Source organism: Strix aluco, chromosome 1, assembly GCF_031877795.1.
Source record: "Strix aluco isolate bStrAlu1 chromosome 1, bStrAlu1.hap1, whole genome shotgun sequence".
Classification (NCBI taxonomy): domain Eukaryota; kingdom Metazoa; phylum Chordata; class Aves; order Strigiformes; family Strigidae; genus Strix; species Strix aluco.
The window spans coordinates 123805827-123820916 of record NC_133931.1 but is presented as its reverse complement, the minus strand read 5'-3'; the positions used below and the strand labels follow the sequence as shown (position 1 = coordinate 123820916).

Below are 15090 nucleotides of genomic sequence, written 5' to 3'. Positions count from 1 at the left end.
AAAAGATAGAAGAAAATAATAATAATATGAAATTATTTCAATTTCTATGCATTGCTGAGATCATACATACTCTACTGCTGTCCCTCAAGTGATCTGAGAAGTGATACCTTTTGAAAAGAAATATGTGGCATAGCTTGATTATAATTTATAAACAAGGCTATATAGTTTGGCATCCTGGGGCAAAACACACTCATCAAGTGCGTTCCCTGGACACCTCCCTTAGAGTACCCTAACATGGCAGAATGGTGTAGTCCAAGTCAGTTTTGCACATCCATGACAGTTGTCTTTGGCTTCATGCTTCCGTGGGGGGATCCACAATGGCTTTTATGCTGCAAAGGTCATCTAGAATGCAGGTGAGAGGAGGAGTGGGTCTTGCCCTCAGTCCCTGCACAAAACATACGATGTTGGCTTGGGAATGAGTGGGCACTACTAAGAAAGAATATCTTGCTCAGTAGGTGTGTCTTCAATGGCATTCATGTATTGGGCTGTCATTTGCATGCTTCTTTGGTGTATACTAATGGAGTTGAGAGTGTGTCACTCCATGCTATACGACGGCATCAAGAATTCAGAGTCACACTTTCCTTGCAACAAAGTCAATCAAAAACAGGGTAGCAAAACAGCTTCGTTTGTGAGAACTTGATACTGCATTTAGTGCCCAACAGTCTGTATGATACATCACTCTTATTCCAGCTTTATTTTGTAAATCAGGAGCAATAAATTTAAAGACTTTTCTAATGTAGTGCTTTATGCCTGTTGATACTTCACAGTATCTAATCTCTTCCGTTTATCTTTTCAGCTTTCACAGTTTATAGTAAATGCAGGTGGAGTTGCTGCTGTGATTGATTGTATTGGCAGCTGCAGAGGGACTGTCAGACTGCCTGGCATCATGATGCTTGGTTATGTAGCAGCTCATTCGGAGAACCTGTCAATGGCAGTGATTGTCTCCAAGGTTAGCTACACTTTGTCGTCTTCCTATAATTCTTCAGTGGTATTCTGAGAAAGAGATACAAATTACCATAGGCAGAGAATGTCTTTTGTGACTGAATTATATACTTGCTGTTGACGAATGCACTTTCTCCAAATATTGCTGCTTGCTATGGCTGAAATTATGTGGTAACCTGATCAGTGTGTCTTTATGAAGTTGAACCTTTTATAAAATGTCCTGGATTAGTTTGAGAGCATGCATTTGTATTACAGTACGTGATTTTTCTGTTGCAATTGCATGGGTACAGAAAATAAGTCAGTGAATATCTATGGTCTGTTTCCTCTTAAAATGAGTATTTGTGGCTACATCAAAACCCTTTTTGAAACAAGAATGTTTAATGGCACGTTCTTCATTGCACTAGCATGACTCTGTTAGTACCAGTAGAGTAGTCTTGCAACAGAACTGTTCAGACTTGACCTCAGTTTCTAATGTAGTATTGTTTGATTCAGTTGCACAAGTGACATTTCAAATGAGATAAGCTATACATTTTCAGGTTTAAATAAATTCTGCTGGGCAATGCTATAGACGGGAGAGAATTTGCAATATTCGCAGTAGGGGAAATTAGTGCCTGACATAATATTCTGATGTGAATAATGCTAACTAATGACAGGAGGAAGGAAGTAATTTCACTAAGCATTGTTGGCCCATTTTCACACTATGTCAGTCATTTAAAATACACTGTATGAGTGGAAACAACGAAACAATAAAAATGGAGGAATAGAAATGCGTTCTAGTAGGAATGCAAGTTAAAAACTGAAAATTGCTACAGCATAACATCAATAAGTATGCAAGGAACGTAGGAGTGATCAAAAAAAAATGCTCCTCTGCATTTGAAAACTGAAGAAGTAGACACTTTTTCCTTGCCCTCTCTGGAGGCCCTTCTTCTCTGGGTGTGTCTTTGTCTCTACTTTCAGGGATGCCTAGAGCAAATATGCTTCTGCTGTTGAGTGCTTGATGTTGAGCGGGATGAATCCAGGATTAAGTTCATGAGGAAGCACCTGAGTGATACATTTTTGAAGACTAATAATGGTTGCTACCATAACTGAATGGGAGTACAGAGAGAGATTTTGTAGGGGTCTGTGCAAACTCTCATGTAATTAAATATTTTAATGAATGATCACAAAAGAAACCCAAAGCCCATTATAAAAAAAAATTGCTTCAGGGGAAGCTAAGCTTGTGGAATGGTACATAGTGCTCAGGACAGGGCTTGCTAAACTGGAACCATTTGAAAGAAACGCACTGTGGTATAAACACATGCAGTTACGTATTTATGATGTTATGATATAAAGTGATAGCTCCGTTCTGCGGTACTGTATCCTGGCAAGGATGAATTTTGAAAGATGATTTTTGGGGTCATACTGGACAAGCACTTCGCTGTGGTCTTCTGCTGCAGTGCAGTGGCAAAAAAAGACAATACCGCAAAAGTCCTTTGCGGTATTAAAGAATGGAAGATGAAGCGTTATTGGAAGAGAGAAGTTAATGTATCTGTACTATTAGGCATATAGTCTGTATTTGAAAAGGATCTTGAAAAAACCCCAAAGAGTGTGCAGAAGACTGAAAAATGATCCATGGGATAGAGCAAAAGGTTTTCTAGTTAGTAGTAGCCTTGCCTTACCTAAAGTAGCATGAAATGATTCCTATTGAAGTATCCTGGCATAAAATACCAGCTACTAAGTAGCTCCATAATCCTGTGGAGAAAGGATAAAGACTGTGACCCTGAACCAGAAGAACTTCAATAACAGCTCTATGCAAGTTAGGTATTCTCCATCTCTTGATGTCTTCAAATCAAGAGTTGAAAGTTTTCTGGTAGTGATTGGATGAGTCATACATGAATTACTGGACTCAAGAAGAGGATGAGTAGTTGAAATTTAGTGCTGTGGATTAAAAAAAAAAAAAAAGACTCAGTGATTGAGCCCTTCTGGTCTTGAACTGCTTTCATAGATTTGTAAACACTCAAATTCTTTTATTTTCAGTCTGACAAAACTGAAGCCTTTACTCTTTAGTAGAGCCTGAATTGTGTGGTGTATTCCTTTTATCCCTTAAATTTCTGTGTTAGCTCAAACTGCCTTCTGACTTAAAACATTGAATCTGTTTCTCTCTTTAACTAGAGTTATTAACATTAAAAATTCTTACTAGTCATGATGTTGTAAAAATATGACACCACTAGCATGCGTTCTCTTATAGCTTATTTTAGAAGAGTGTAAATAGAGAAACATTTTCTAACAATCTCTATCAGTTTCAAGTTGTCCTTCCCTGGTATAGACTTGTAAAGGTTGTGCTTCTGATTAATGCTACAGGGAATACCACCACTGTGTGCGTGCTTGATAGAAGAACATGAAGATCATATTAAGGCAGCAGCTGCTTGGGCCTTGGGACAGGTTGGAAGACATACTCCTGCGCATGCACGTGCTGTTGCAGTAGCAAACGTGCTACCCACACTGCTTGCTATATATATGGACACACGCAGTTCAGAAGATCTTCAAATGAAAGCAAGTATATTTGTAGTATCTGCAGTATGAGATGTTTATTGTAATCAACAGGTATAAGTGCTTAAAAACTACTAAATGGTATGTACTTTTATTGATGTTCATAGAGTCACAGATTTCCTGGGTGTAGGGTGTCGAAAGGCTGTGTGTCATTTATTAGGACTGGCTGGCCCTAATGGGTGTGGATATGGTGCATACCAAATCATATGGTACAGCCACAGCAGTCTAGTCCCTCATTTTCCTCCCAGTTTAGATCAGAGTTGCATACACCCATAAATGCTATAATTTCTTGGGAGTAATTTCTAATTATCTACTTTTTTTAAAAGTATAAGCTCTTGCACAAAATATTATAGTCCTTGTAGTAGATTTGCTTACGTTTATATTATTATACTAAAACTCTAACAAATACTTAAAGCTTTGCTCTTGAAAACATGCAGCTGTTCGTGTTTAGGGCCTTCCTTGTGTGGGAGCTAGTAGAGTTGCAGTTTGGTAAAGTGTATTTTTGATCATCAGTAAGTGAACCAACTGAAGAGAGTAATATGACAGTATATGGTCTCCCATTGTTGTACTGTGCTTCTGTTCATTCCACTGAAGTATAACGTTCCAGATCTGTAAAATAGCTTTTGTATAGTTATTTTCAGTGGTCACCAAAATATCAAGGCTAAATTAACTGTACCTATAATCCCACCCAAGAAGGTCATTACTGCTTGTAGCAGTCAACATTGAGTCTGTTTTCAGAAACTGAGCTCTGATATACAACTGTTTCACTCTCTTTCCCTCCCTGCCTGGACAGTAGTACATTTTGCTATCCCAGACCAGCAGACTCTCCTAGTAAGCCACTTCTAAAATACAATCTTTTAAAATGTGTTTTGCTTTAGCTTTCTTATTATATTACAGTACTTCAATTTACTTAAAGGGTCTACTCCTGCTTCTATTGTAGTCAAAGGAAAATTGCCATTACTTTGACTGTAGATAATATAATAAGAATATGATGCACTGTAGGTTTTGAGGTTTAATAAATCTAAGTAGAAAATTGATTCTTTTTTAAGTGACCTGATAGCTACCATACTTTTAATTCAGAAAATGTTCTTGGAGAATTTTTGATCAGACTTCAGTGATATATAACATGAATTCTTGTTGTTTTCATTGATGTCTTACCAGAGAAATTTTATTTTGCATTTCAATAGACTAAAAAAGCCTTAAAGAACATCCTTCAGAAATGCACATATCTTCCAGCGCTTGAACCATTGCTGCATGATGCCCCTCCCAATATTATGAAACATATTGTTGGGCAGTTTAGTAAGGTAAGAAAAGGTTCTGCTTGATGAGTAATATGTTAATTGTTTTCCATTTAGCCAGGAAGCTATCTTTCCAAAGATGAAGTGTCTCTAAAGGTCTCAGTTGTTTTCTCAGGATCCTCAAGCATCCCCTGCAGAAGCAGTTTAGAGCATCCCATTCTTTTGTTTGATAAAGCTGGATACTGTTTCATCTGGAACCTGCCATAATTCATCCTAAAACTGGGAAAACAGTTGCTTATAAGCAAGGTGTTCTTTTCTTCCTTGCCTCTTGCGATTAAGTGGAATATTAACCCACGTGCAAATATTTTCACTGAGTCAATGTATCACATAAATCCCAGTCACATCTGGTTTAGATAAAGTATAAGCTGTCTGTACACGATTGACTTAAGCCAGGTATTTACAATAATCTAGAGTGTAAAGGCTTCACCACTTTTGTCCTCATTAATTTTCAGTCTCAATTAGGGAAGTGTAAAAATCCCAAATATTTTCTCATCCCTCTCAAAATTTGCAACTGTTTATTGTTGATTACATTGTTGATTTGAGTGCAGCATGTAAAAAGTGATACAATTTAATCAAAATATTTCTTAAGTAATAGCTAACTAATCAGGAGATTTCCAGTGTCTGCAGTGTTCACCAGCTGTTGGGAATCCTGCTCAACTACAGACTATCTTTTGTGCAATACTCTGCAGTGTAATCTGTTAGCAGGGGGTACCAGGCTCTCTTGGTGGGATGTTCTTTCTGGAAGTGGCCAAGGAAAACACTCTTTATATTCAGTTCTGATTATCACAGATCTGGAAGCACTACTGTTTGTAGTGCAGATTCGTGGTTACATTGCAACACTTAGGTTTGTCCAGTCTTCTTGCTAAGTCTGTACAAAGATGGGAGATTTGTGCAGAATCCAGTGCCTTTTGCTTCTGTGTGCTGACTGGAGCTATTAATGAGTTGAGTGTATAGTAATTGGTTACTCAGTGTATAGATTTGAATGTTGTTTGCTGTTGAAGTGGTTTTGTACCCTTCATATCAGCTGATGTTTTGTTTTGTTTTTCTTCTTCTCCTACATTGTATTAAACAAACTATACTTGTCTGGCATTTGCTCTTCTGAAGTATACATTTAAAATTAAGTTTGCTGCAGTAAAAGCATTTTTCTCTCCTGTACCATAGCTTGGGAATTTCCTATTCTTAGAGCTGTGGTGTATTACTACTGTGGGCTTATTTATAGCACAGTAAAAGCCTTATTTCCAAGCTGTGCTTCAGAGTGGGGTGCTATCCATTCTTGGTGCTGGACTGTGTCATTTTAGCACTATTGTTTTCAGGGTCTGTGCAATTCTGTGCTGTCTCAGTTTGGACTGAGGGAAGGGACTGTGTCTCAGAGGTGCTGTCTGGCTTTAGGGCCTCTTCCAAGAGAGTTTTTTGCTGTCTTATCCAGCCTGGGAGTCATGGTGTGGAGGAGGAAGGCAGGGAAGGGGCCATATCCTGTCTCCTTGCTAGTTCCTCCTTGGAGGTTCATGTTGTGGGAGATACATGGAAACAGCCGTCTTTTCAGCTCCCACAATGAAACAGTCACAGTTGTTCCTGACACTTCTATGGAGCATATAATAGCGAGAAGTCCCTATGCTCCCCTGTTTTTTCTTTACCTGTCTGTTGATTTTGTACAGGCTAGAGGGACAAGAGAAATGAAGGCTGTTTGCCTATATGCACGGTAGAAATCTCATCCTTCTTTTCCTTCATCCTTTTAGGCAATCCCTTTCTCTTTGAGGCTCTTGTTTTACACTGAGATACAGTCAAATTTACGGCTTGATTTGTCTGACCAGTGTGAAGGCTTACAAAATGCTTTTACCCCCATAGTATGTAACTCTCAGAGTTGGTTTTAAACCTGTTTTTGTTGTAGATGAAGCACTGATATCTTGCATTATCTCTCTCTCTTTTTTTTTCCTTTTCTCTCTCTCTTTTTTTAATATTATGGCAGCCCTGTGGGCCTATGGACTACATGCTGTCATTCTCCCTCGCCTGGCCCAGCCCCCACCTCCCTCCCTCCCTCCCTCCCTGCCTCCCTCCCTCCCGTCCTCTGGACAGAGCTGCATATTGGCATCACTCAGGGAGCGCAGAATGTATTGTCTGATCATTTCTTCTTCTCATCCCCTTTGGCTGCAGAAACTTCACATTTTTGCTTTGTGTGTGTGTTTGTAAAAGGCTTCCATGGCTACACAGTGTGTTGTAGGATTTTAATATCTAGGAATTTAATAGTAGCATGTAATGCTTCAAGGCTGCATTGTTCACTTGCAACAATTCTCAGTATTGTTTTCATGCGCTAATCTATACTAGATCATTATAATGATATAAAATTCTGCTCTACAATTAAACTGTGGGAATTGACATAAAAGACCTGAATAACTTGGTTTAAGTGGAACAGATGCTGTTGTTATTCCATGTTAGTGTTCTGTTTTTATTATCTATTTAATCTCCACAATCTTATTGTCTCTGTAGGAATAATTCAAGAAATATTATTTACGTAAAAATAAACATTCAATTCATTATTTTTATATATGTTATGTATTAAAGTACATGTTAAATATGTTATAACTATAAAGGGCTGGGTTGTGATTTTTTCCTGTACAACTGGGTGTTAAAATACAGTAGTCATTACAGATGTTATACCTCTGAAGTTCCATTTTATCTATCCTCTAAATTAAAAACAGATAAGCAGTATTTGAGCCTTGCAGCATACAGATTCCTTTAAAAGAAAATATTCTTTTTTTTTTAATGTACTTTTTCTGTGTGTAGATGTTACCACATGACAGTAAAGCACGTCGTCTCTTTGTAACAACTGGTGGACTTAAAAAGGTTCAAGAAATAAAAGCAGAACCTGGGTCACTTCTTCAGGAATATATCAACACCATTAACAATTGCTATCCAGAGGAAGTAGTAAGGTAGGGAAAATGAAATTTAAAAAAATTCATACTTACAACATTGCTAGATGTTTTTCACAGGAACAACACAAAGCAAGGATTTAAAATATTAATTTACCTTCTACATGAATTTTGTTTGTAATAAACCAGCATAACATTTGGTTAACTGCCCCAGTGGTAACACCAGCCGCTAGACACATACTTTTGAACACTTTCTCTTTTCTGATTGTTTTTGAAATCAGATTTTCTGTAAACAAAGCCAAAATAATCAGTCTCTGTCAGGAAGTCAGTCCTGCACTACCTGGACAGGCTCTGAGGCTTCAGCACAACCGCTCTCATCTTAATGAATGTCTGTGGGAAGTTTAGTTTATCTTGGTAACTTATTTATGGATTACTCAGGCTCCAAAATACAGGTATTGGGGAATCTTTGGTTGCATCCTTGACTTCCCTAAGAACCTGTCTGAACTAGCGTATTCAGAGGCTCCTTTGAAACTTCCTCTGATGTACGGAGGGTCCAGAGGCTCTCCTGCACAGTTGCTTTGCCCACAGCTGCCCTTCCTCCCCCAGCCTCATCATGAGGCTTAAGTGTTATATAAAAGGACCATACACCAGCTGTCTGCACCAAGTTGAACTTTGCCCTTAATGAATACAGAAACACTATTAAATAGCTTACAGTCAAAATGTCACCATCCTAAATTGTAATAATGAGAGAAATGCCCTCCTAGATTCTAGATATCCATTTACCAGTCCTTCACTCCATCAGCACATCAAAAGGGTGTTGTACTCATGCACTCCCTCTACAGGCTCTGAAAATCTGCATCATCAATTTTAATTATAGCAACAGAGTTCTTCAGCTAATAGTAGCTACAAACTAAGTCATGCAAAAGGAAGCCCTGTTTGTCTCCACAAGGAAAAGCCAGTGGCTGTCAAATGGGTAAAAGCAAAATCATAAAGAGACTTTAGTCTGGAGCTAATACTTCAGAGGAAAAGAGAACATTTGCTTACGCTTTTCTGGATATAATTAATGTTTCTTTGTTACAGCTATTTTTTTTCCCTGTAAATGAAACAAGGTTACTCATGTAGGCTGGGATGCAATAAAGAAAAGGGCCCCTTCGAGCATCTCCTGCTTGCCTCTTTGTGCTATTGCCTGATGTTGGTTGTGCTGCCTGAGGCACAGCTGCTATAATAGACTCCAGCTCTGGGTTTGTCCTGGAGACCTGTTATTTCAGGCTGTTTGCAGACTGAATATAATAATGCATTGAAAAGTCTTTACTATCAGAGAACTAATATGAGTTTTAAAAAGAGTTACATTATGCAGAAATCATCCAGGTAAATGGATCTTCTTCAGTGTGAAAACATTGGGGTTTTCTACTTTAATACATTTTAGGCACGTATTACATGGAAGTGTGTTCCTCTATAGTTAAAGCTTCCAGAGCTCAGAGGTGACACTTTACATGCCTGCAAACCCAGAAATGTACCGAGATGTATGTTTTTAGAGTAACACAGTAATAAATTTCAGATACTCTTAACCTGAAAGACAAGAACTAAATGCAGCTTTGGTGATGCTTGCATATTGGAGGCATGTAGTTGGTTCATTGTGCAAAACCAACTGAATGACAGCAGGACAATAATGGCACCAGAGTGTCCTACTCTAATGAAAACTTGTTGGATAATCTCTGTCCTTGAGTTGGCATTAGAGGCAGAAGGTCATTGTGATAAATTTTTTTTGTTCCAGAATCAATGTCTCTCGCACTGATGTAGACTTCACAGTAGCTTTGGGGTGTGTGCCTGTGTTTGATGAACAGCAGTAGACTATTGTCGTCTGGCAGCCTATGGTTCTGTGTAAACTCATGCTTTTTTATTAAAGGCCATAATTTCAAAAGAAGTTAACATCTACATTCCTTAGTAAAGATAATGCTTATGGCTGCTGAGCCTGTCGAAAAACTAGCCACTTACCTACATGCCCTAAAAGAAGATAAACATATTTTTGAAAACTTGACTTCCAAGTATAAATTATAATGTAAGTTGAAAAGCAGGCTCTTAAAATGTTGTAGGGGAATAACTGTAGAATTGCTTGACCAGTGTTTAATGCTAGAATTTTTTCCTGATCAATAGAAATATGAATAGTATTTAATTACTTAGCACAGAACATGCCTTGTAGTCTAATGCACAAACAAAATCTTTCTTTTTCAGGTATTATTCCCCTGGATATTCTGAGATACTTCTGGAAAGGGTGGAAAATTACCATCCAGTTTTATAAACTTCAATTTTTTATTAGAGCTGTATTTCACTTTTATGCCTTTATGACTGTAATACAAATATAGCTGTTGAAACTCTTGTTTGATTCTGAAATCTCCTTCTACTGTTTGAACTGCTGTAAGAGCTCAGCAATTCCAGCAAGCTGTCTTTTGTTCTTTATAAAGTTGTTTGTTGCTAAGTTTTTGTTACCTTTTGTTTTCCTCTAACATTACTACCAGATATTGCAGCATATATGAATGGAATTTCATGCAGGGGTGATGATTTATCACAGAAGCTTTTTTAGAATCAGTCATTTCCTTTTCCTTCCACAAGAAAGGTTTGTTATTATCTCATTCAAATTTTAGCCTTCTCAGTACTGTAACCATTTTCCCCTTTTGCCTTTGCATATTGTTTATAGCTTCCCAAGCTTGATGAGGGGGGAAAAAGCTGGCCCCTGTGCCTTTTCTAATTATGGAATCCATTCTGCACTGAGATATCTCCTACTGCTACCTTTCAGAAAGTAAAGTGATGTGATTTTGCATCTCCAAACGTCTTAGTAGCTGCTAAATAAAGAAATAATCAGATCTGATGATGATAGAAGGGCTGAATTCTGTATGACATGATGGTGTGGGTGGTCCTAGCAATGGTAGATAATACATCCTCTGCAAAAGTCCTCCTAATTAAGGCAGGGTTCACTGTGGAGGGAAGGAGCAATGCACTGTTTGGTGTATGCATTGTTGTTGTTCTGGAAAGGATAGAGTGAATTTAAAACTTCCAACAGCACAAAGGGAAGGACCCTGGGATATTTGGCTTCATTTGGGTCAGCAGCAAGTTTGCGTGGCTCAGAAGAGAGGAGAATTGCTTGGCTGCAGGAACACTTAGCAAAGTTCTGATCACATTCAGAGGAAACCTGAGGATACTTGAGTCCCACTGATTTGAGTGATGGGACTAAGGCTGCTCAGGACTTCAAGAGCTGAAATTGCTGCAGAATTGAGTTGAAACACCCTTGGAGCTTGAAGTTGCATATTACATTGATGTGAAGGTATTGGCAGTATGAGCTCTTGCCTGTCTATAGAACATCCTGGAAATATTTTTGCCTTCTTATGTAGAGTGAAAAGACTTTTACATTTTGCTTAGTCCTCTGGTGTACTGCAGGAGCAGGGAGCAGCATAAAGCCCTTTAGTGTTCCCTAATATGTAACTGTCCTTTACCATTTTTTGTTCTTCTAACCATTTTTCTTTTCCTCACATGCAGCAGTTTTTTGTGTGTTTTTTCTCCCAAAGAGTAATAAACAGTGTTTCTGGAACGGGATGTTGAAATACTGGCAGCCACAAGGAAAGACAATATTTGAAAACCCCTGCAGGAGAGAAACTTGTCTACATTCTTAAACATATTAACTGAATGAGTTTATAAAACAGGGATAGTCTCTTCTATTAGTTGTAAAACAGGAGCAAAGGCTTATTGCAGTTGGAAATGATTTAGAATGGCTCTTCTCTGCCAAATTCCAAATGACTATTTTCTTTTATTCTTGTCAGCATATTTTTCAACAGTTCACAAAAACGCTGATGGGCTATCTTGTGTTAAGGTTTAATTCTACAGAGGGCTGTGTTCCCACTGTGAGGTACTTGGTGCTCTCAGACTGTGCTCTTCAGGAGGAGCAAGGGATGCACAGTACCTTGCTGTATGGAGCCTAACCGAGATGGAAACTGTTGGTGTCATGAGTGCTGGTATAGAAACCACACCAGCTGGGTTCTTTGCTTAGCCCACATCAGAGTGAAAAGTCTTGGAACTGACTAGCTTCTACCAAATGCCTTTTCGTTTTTGGTGTTTATATTCTGACATTATTAATGCTAGAACACTAGTGGAAAGACATTAGGTCTGTTAAAAAGATTGTTGTAATACTCGGTAATTTCCCACATGCATTATGGACATTTAAAAATAAAATCTTGTACAATCTCTAAAAGAAAATGTAATGGAAGGGCTTCCAGGCAGTATTGAAGGATGTGAAGCCTTTATTTTCCCTAATGGAACAGAAATGGTGGAGAGGGCTGAATGCAGTTGCAGTGCAGATGGGAGGCAGGGTTAGGCATGGAGCCGTGTACCCATAGCTGCATCATGTGCTCGGGAGCACACCCACACCACACAATGCTAATGTATATGTTTTGTGCGGAGAGAGCAAAGAGGCTTCAGTCCCCTGACAAATGTGCTCCTGCTGTGTCACACTGTGCTACACTGTAAGGATTCCACAGGGTTAAATTTCAATGCCTAAACAATTTGTTCACAGTCTTTTCACAGTCTTTTTCTGATTCCTGACAAAGGAAATGATTGCACAAGGCAAACCTTCAAAGCGATCTGATTGTGCAGAGCACAATCTAAATCAGACCTAGCATAAATACATCTTTACACCAGCTAGGCAGTTCTGTCCTAGGCCAGTGGCTGTTTGGCCTCTTGTCACAGGACTCTCCTGGACGATGCCACATCCCATTAGGCTGTGGCAGTGCAAAGTCCTCTCCCACATACTTTGAGACCCCCCTCAGCTCTCCTTTGCTGGCAGACTGCTTCCATGCATTGTACACCTTGTGGCTGGAGGCTTCCCTGGAGGCACTTGTGCGAAAGGCAGATCTAGCTCTTTACAGCACAATTATCACTAATTTGTATTTTAGGCTTACATTACTAGGGCAAGGGTTGCTTTTTTCCTATAGTATTTCACAAGCACTGATGTACATTCCATCCTCTCATTTGGCTGAAGTCATCATCTAAAACTATATTAATGTTTGTAATGGCTACTGTGGCAGGCTTCAAGTCTGTCATTTGTCTCGATTTCATCGAATAAAATATAGATTTGCATTTTAATTCATTGTGTAAATGCTGTTGTCATGCTAGTTTATGACTGTGATGCTAGAGAAGATGAAGAACAGGCTCATTTTACAGCTTGAGCACGACACCACCTTTGGATGTTTGTCTCGGCTTACCACTCAACAGGGCCCACTTCTGAGCTTAGGACATACAAGCATTTCAAGTAAGAGTCCCTCTCACAGAGGTGGCTTATTAAGACACACAAAGAAAATTAAGCCACTGCTTTGGCAGAAATAAATGTAAGCGGAGACAGCCCTTAAATCATTTTGCCAGTTCCTTTGACTGCAGCGTTGGGACTTTTCAACCCAAGTCTTTAAAGATCTTCTCTGGGGGCCCGAGCCATGATTTTTTGTCTACATTACTACAGCTATTATTACATCTACAGATGTAAACCAGGGCCTTGAAAGAACATATGGATGTGTAAAACTTTACCATATTTCATTCAGCGGATGGATTAGCTGGCCTACAAAAGCTCCATTCTTTATCTGAATGACTGGAAACCAAGAGGATCTGAAAAGGGGAAATTCAAGGAGTTCAACTCTTGTGCATATAATATGTTCTGCATTTCCAGAGGGATTTACCAAGGGGTTGCTTTGTCTCATCTGAAGTGATCAATCTGCTGGAGATCTGCATCTTAACAAATAAATGAACAAAATGTTGAAGGAGCTGAATGAAACTGGTGAAGGAAGAAACGAATCTCATTTTGTGAAGTAAAGCATAAAGTTACTGTAATTAGGAAGTGGATGGAGTGTGGGTAGATCCTCAGTGTTCTTGATTTGGTCTAGGGGATTGTGAATTAGCTTGGCTAAAAGGGAGTTTTAGGCATGGAGGATGCTGTGGGATAGCCAACAGCTGGTGTAAATTGGAGTCCTCTAATTTGGACTGACTGAAGACTGTTGTCCCTTCAGGTGAGGAATCTGTGAAAGCATGCTTGCCTCAGTGTCTTCCTTAATGGCTGCTTGGTGTCCAGTATCTTGGTGGTTAGCATTGCAGATCTCACTGTGTGACCAGGGTAGAAGGGAAGTACAGACTATCACTAGATTCCAAAGCCAGTGACTTCACTTCTTGCACTGACAGAATTGCTTTTATGGTCTTGGATAATTATTACAAATCCCTATGTATTATCATCTTCAGCTGTGAAGTATCTGTTATACTCCTTTGTTAACTTGCAGAAGTGCTGGGAAAATTAGATTCATATGAGAGGTTGATGCAGCAGAACTTAAGTTCTTTATAACTAATACCATATTCAGAAAGGAATATTGCTCAAGAACCTACAAAAATTTACCTAAGAAATCTTCGAGATGCTGAGTTTTAGAATTTGAGTTGAACTAGAAGCCAGTGGATTTTGTGAGTTTCCTCCTCTGACACAGTTTGAAGGGATCTTAGAGAAAGAGGAAATTACAATGTCTCTCATAACTATACTAAAACTATTGATGTCATTTTTGTATAAGACTTAACTGTTAATATTGATGCTACTATGCTGTATTCTGCGGTTGGCTCTATAATTTAGCTAGTGAAAATACTAATTACGTTATTACTGCTGTACTATATTTCTAGATACTGCACAAAAGATTGAACTAGAAAATATATATAAGCTATACTAAAGCATATTTTGATGATGAGAATGCCTTTTAAACCAGGAAATGGATTTGTGCTGCCTTTCACAAGAAGTTACTCTTACTTGGGTTAAACACATTTCATAGTTGGTCTCTCCCACCCAGAGGTCCAATCATGAGGTTTGCTGAGTGCTCAGTGAAGTGCTGAGGACCGTGATCTACTCTCTGTAGCAGAAGCTGGTTGTGTTCACTATCACACATCAGCAAGCTATGGAGAGGAATAATGCGAGTGTAGTAATGTCATCATCTTAACAGATTTCCATAGAGATTTTGAAGGCTTGCTTTTTCTTCATAAAAATATGCTTGTTCCTACTAGTTCCTAGCTCCAAATTGAGTTAAAGAATAGGTACCCTGATTAGCTATTCTATGTTTTGTTCCTTTTATAACAAAAATTAAATTTTGAGGGGGGGAAGTGTGTTAATGTCTTCCTTTAAAATAAAGTTCTTGATTATTTTTTGTGTCAAAATCAGCAACAAAACTCTTCATAATCTTGTGTCAAGATCTGTGCCTTTTGCTCTCAAGAAAAGTTTTGTCTTCACTGATACAGATTACTGATGTGTTTTATCCCTGTTGTCCTATATATAATTAGGTCTGATGGCCTCTGTACATGTTCACCTTTCAATATTAGGTCAGTGTTAGAGCCATTATCAATCTAAAAGGTTGGATTACTACCAAGATTCAGCCTTTGTTGCCCCACAGTGCTAT

General features: G+C 38.6%; 1 protein-coding gene across 4 annotated transcripts in view; it reads left to right on the top strand.

The window, feature by feature from the left end:
* The window catches only part of SPAG6 (sperm associated antigen 6), a 37798-nt gene extending 25032 nt beyond the window's left edge, over positions 1–12766 (top strand). For 3 of the 4 annotated variants that reach the window (XM_074834084.1, XM_074834101.1, XM_074834092.1), the window contains 5 exons: positions 797–949; positions 3283–3474; positions 4659–4775; positions 7551–7696; positions 9869–12766. In XM_074834084.1, the coding sequence (XP_074690185.1) occupies positions 797–949; positions 3283–3474; positions 4659–4775; positions 7551–7696; positions 9869–9935 (675 nt within the window). In that variant the 3' untranslated portion in view covers positions 9936–12766. The remainder of the gene's footprint in view (positions 1–796; positions 950–3282; positions 3475–4658; positions 4776–7550; positions 7697–9868) is intronic. The other variant, XM_074834109.1, reaches the window with a different exon arrangement.
* Positions 12767–15090: the final 2324 nt, after the last annotated feature.